Source organism: Alosa pseudoharengus, unplaced genomic scaffold, assembly GCF_046254945.1.
Source record: "Alosa pseudoharengus isolate Yale_2024_CS ecotype anadromous, Long Island Sound unplaced genomic scaffold, YU_APseudo_1.1 YU_APseudo_1.1_scf_16, whole genome shotgun sequence".
NCBI classification, from domain to species: Eukaryota; Metazoa; Chordata; class Actinopteri; order Clupeiformes; family Clupeidae; genus Alosa; species Alosa pseudoharengus.
Window position 1 is genome coordinate 9,718,469 of NW_027468630.1, and position 5,000 is coordinate 9,723,468.

Consider the following 5,000-nt stretch of genomic DNA (forward strand, 5'->3'; position numbering starts at 1 on the left):
GCTGTTGCTCTGCCAACGATGGCAGAATAGTTAGAAAATATGTCTTTGTTATGCTGGATTTTGTGTAGTTTGACAACTTAATGAAATATGCTTTCAAGAGCAATTCTCCATAACCATGTTATGACATTGGAAATGCAGTGATTTTGCAAGTATGTATACATTTACAACCATATGCCAGATTTTAATTTAATGAGAGTTGACTGTGTGTCCTTGCAACAGCTGACGTGAATGAGAAACCATCTGTTACATTAAATAAAAAATAAAAAAAACATCAGTGTGTTCATCTGGTTTGTTTTTAGGTGTATAATATTGACTATTGTGTGGCTGCTGCAGGAAATGAAGGATATTATATATTGCTACATGCATATTCTGAATGTTATTCTGAATGTTTAGCCTCATTTGGAGTAGACATATCAACTCCATAGTCCATGGAGAGAGATTACTGTTGTAATAGTACAGCATCTTTACCTTGTACTTTAAACCTGGAAGTTCTCAGATTCATGAATATTGATTTTGGACTGAGTTCAATCCATGTGCATGGCAGAAAGGATGCTGAACATAAATCTTAACTAGATGTACCGCAGAGCGGTACAAAATATGACCGCCGCCCAGTCCAGCACATTTTTTCCACAAAAATAAATCACGCTGAAAGGCGTATATGATTCTGTCTCACTAAATTTCATTATCCACACTTAATTCTCACTGGTATCTGCTAGACAACAAGTACCAAAACATGATTAGTTCATAGATTTCACATGTAAAATTCATTTTATACAACCCCACCTCCATCTTGCCTGTTCATAATTCTGAGAAATTCTTGAATTGTGTGCATGTGTGCGTGTACACGTTTATCTTTATGTGTGTGGGTGTGTGTGTGTGCGTGCTTGTGTTTGCCTGCGTATGTGTGTTTGTGCATGTGCATGCATGCATACATATGTCTACTGTGTGAGTATGTGTCATACGTATGATTACTGTGAATGTATGTGTGTGCGTGTGTATCTGTTTATGCACATGTGTGCACATGGAATGGGTTAACTTGACCCCTGGAGGCAAACATGGAAAAAAGTGGTCATCCTAGGCCCTACGGTTCTCAAGATATTCACAGAGAACTGTGTCTGCCCTACCCTCCTTTCGGGGGGTCCAGTACAGCGGGGGGGCTACAGATCAAAACGAAAAATGATGGTTCCATGCTATCCATGTGGGGTTACATGCCCACCAAGTTCCGTGTACCCCGGTCTTTCAGTGTCCTGGGAATCCTTGTTGGTGCACGGTCACTAAATGTACACATACATTATTTTATTGTAAGGCCCCCCATGAACGAAAGTTTACAAAACGTGGCATGCATTCGGAGGGCGTCATAATGATCCTACACTTTTAATTTCGTGCAGTTTTGACCATGTCAGCCAGAGATATTGTGATGAAAACACCTAATTTTTTGCTTTTTAATTTTTAACTAGGTGGCGCTATACATGAAATAAGTGGTAATGAGATGGGTTGACATGCCCCCTTAAGACCAACATACAAAAAAAAGTGGATCTCCTAGGCCCTACTGTTCTCGAGATATTCACAGAAAACTGTCTCCGGCCACCTACAGGCCAGTTGGTGTATAGTAACATAAATTGATTTATTGTGTGGCCCCCCATGAACGGAATTCCACGAAACTTGGCGTGCATTCAGAGGGTGTCATAATGATCATACACTTCCAATTTCGTGCAGTTTTGACTATGTTAGGTCACAGATACCTGCGATTACAACACCTCATTTTTACTTTTTTGTGTTTAACTATGTGGCGCTATACATGAAATGAGTGGTTATGGAATGGGTTGACATGGCCCCTTGAGATTAACATACAAAAAAAAAAAGGTCCTCCTAAACCTTACGGTTCTCGAGATATTCACAGAAAACTGTGTCTGCCCTACCCTCCTTTTGGGGGGTGCAGTCCAGCGGGGGGGGCTACAGATCAAAACGATGGTTCCATGCTATCCATATGGGGTTACATGCCCACCAAGTTTCGTCTACCCCGGTCTTTCAGTGTCCCGGGAATCATTGACGGAAATTTGGACATGCAAAAAAAAAAAAAAAAAAAAGAAAAAAAAAAAAAAATCTGACTAAACCTATATGACCGCCGCTTCGCTGCGCGGCGGTCATAATAATGTATCTATGTGGAATGCATTCATGAAGTAAATTTTAGTTCTGTCTGACTGACTGATAAGATAAGAGATCCACTTTGACCTCGCTCTTTGTAAGAATAACACTACCCCTTCACACACACAGACACACACACACACACACACACACACACACACACACACACACACACACACACACACTCACACACACAGTGACACTCGTCATTCTTCCCAGTAAAGCACTTCTAGCTGAGAACACACAACCTCCATCTGACCCTTGAGGAGCACCCTTCCATCCTGACATCTCTAAGCAGATACTGTTTCCTTATAAGGATGCGTGTACACACATATGCATGTGCAGGAGTGTCTCAAACACAGTATTGATTTATCAAGGGCTTGCCTTTTATAGTGGTTGTCACATTTCCATTTTACGTATCAGCCAAGATGCATTATCCGTAATGCCAAAGGTAAATGTAAAAAGGCAAGTAATTTATCACTGCAGGAAATGACTGAATGACAGATGTGACTTATATAGAATGTAGTAAATGTAGTAAAACACGATAACAGTTTAAATGCATTTCAGATGCTTTTCCATTGTTGTTCACTTACACTTTGGCACAGCTGTTCTTTTCCTCCTCCATCTTTTCGTTACTCAGGGGCTGTTGTTTGTTGAACTGTTATGTTTTTTTTTATGTTTAACTGAAGGAGCATATTGGTTAATGGTTGCAGCTCACAGTTGTACAGGTAATATAATCTGTAGAAAACAATTGGCTTAGTTCTGGACTGACACGTCATGATCTTAATCACAGAGCAATTAAATCCAGACAGACACACACTGTTTGCCTCTTGAAGTTGTTGTCATTAACTTGAGCTTTAATCTGTTATAGGAAACACAACAAAGTTTTAATGTGTAAATGATTGCTGAAATATTCAGGCACTTTATAATTAAAAACAAATTGCAGCAGTGACAAAGTGCAGGAAATTAAATAGCACACCATGGGTATAATTAACACAATGAGATAGTGATGGTAAAAACCACAGATCTCTTACTGAGTAACGTCAATGCAGTAATAAGGGCGCTGCATGCTACATCTAAATCTAATTATATCTTTGTATGATTACGGGTGTCAGTGATGGTCATTCTGCAGGACAATGGCTTTGCTGGCATATTAAACATTATGAACATCAGCCTTGTCTCTTTAAGAAAAGGTGTCTATGAAGTTTAATTCCAGATAGATAGTGGGATAAACTTCCTCGGCTTGGTTGGAAAGTGTGTTTCTTTATCATGGTATAATTTCAGGTTTTTCACTTTGATGGATTACAAACAAGTAATGTTTGTGCCCAGCATGTGTCTAGCTTTCTTCTGTAATTTCCCTTTAGAATAAAGTTTCTTGAATTACGATTTCTTTGGTAAGTTTAACTTACTCTACTCTAACGTACTCTAATGACTTATTTTCCACCATTTGTGTCGAACGAGTTCTATGGAAGTTGCTCAGCATTTGTCTTGCTTATTGACTTTATTGGGGTCACTGGGTTTATTCAGCTTTAGATTAGCTCTACTTCTGACCTCTTTACTATCTCTTCCTGTGTGTGTGTGTGTGTGTGTGTGTGTGTGTGTGTGTGTGTGTGTGTGTGTGTGTGTGTGTGTGTGTGTGTGTGCATCCAATCCATAGATCATCGATGAGGAGGAGACCCAGTTCATGACCAACTGCCCTCCTGCTGTGACTGAGAGCACGCCTCGTAGGAGGACCAGGATAGAGGTGTTCTGGACAGCGCCCCCCTCAGGCAGTGGCTGTGTCGTCCTCAAGTAGGTTCCTCTTGAGCCATGTCTCTCATCTCTGCAGCACTGGACACTGAAATGAATGAGAGCAGTAAATCAGTTTAGTTCGGTTCAGTTCAGTTTATGTTCAGTTTAGTCTCAAGGTGCTTTAGAGAACCCAGTTTGAGCTTGATCCTTGAAGTTCCCAGAGCAAAAGGGGGAAGAAAAAAAAAAGCTCCATTGTAGGAAGATACCTTGAGCTGATTCAGCCGATGGAGTGGGGTGTGGGGAGGATGTTCTGTCTACGTGAGGACATCTGGGTATAGAGTTGAGATTTTACACAGTGGATCAGCGGTAGTGTTGCCACGCAAGAAACAGTCATCCCAGACATGGCAAGTCTGTGAAATCCCTCTCACTTACTTTTCTTACTCTGCATCAACATAGGCTGATTAGATAAGTAATCCATCACTGTCTCCAGGTCTTTCTAACACCTCCATGGCAGGGTCCCTCAGGGTGCCTCTCATGCCTGCCTCCCCACCTCCTGCAGCAGCAGCACCGAGCTCACGTCTGCTCCGGGAATCGACAGTCTGTGCATTATTGATTTCAATTCAGTCTCAGGTTTGGTAAATGAGTATGTATTTGCATTCTGGAAGGTACCCCCCCCCCCCCCAATGCACGGCAGAGGCAGAGCAATCAATGGGCTCAGGCCCTTTTTGAGTGAGTGCGAATGTACAGTGAGCCTTAATTGATCATGATCTGAAAAGTGTAAAATAATTTCTGCCGTGCATGCTGAATTATTAATGCCTTCTCGAGAGCATATTGCGTTAGGGCCTTGCACAGAAAGGATCCTGTTGTGATGGCGGTGATGATATACTCTCCTCTCTCAAAGAGGACAATTTATGCATCCTTCTGATATTTCACTGCCTCATTTCAATATGTAAGGCAAGGGAGAGAAGAAAAAAAAAACACAAACACAGACAAACAGGCAGCACAACAAATCATGTTAGAGTTGAACATTAGCATTTTGAGAGCGGGTAAGAGAGGAACATGGGAGTTGGGGCAGCACACGAGAGAGAGATGAACAGGGAGGAGGAGGAGAGTGGGAAATGGAG

The 5,000-nt window shown here is 41.5% G+C and overlaps 1 protein-coding gene across 2 annotated transcripts in view; it reads left to right on the forward strand.

Moving 5' to 3' along the window:
* The window catches only part of spon1a (spondin 1a), a 94,669-nt gene that overhangs the window by 8,527 nt on the left and 81,142 nt on the right, over positions 1 to 5,000 (forward strand). For both annotated transcript variants that reach the window (XM_076288072.1, XM_076288073.1), the window contains exon 3: positions 3,803 to 3,936. In XM_076288072.1, the coding sequence (XP_076144187.1) occupies positions 3,803 to 3,936 (134 nt within the window). The remainder of the gene's footprint in view (positions 1 to 3,802; positions 3,937 to 5,000) is intronic.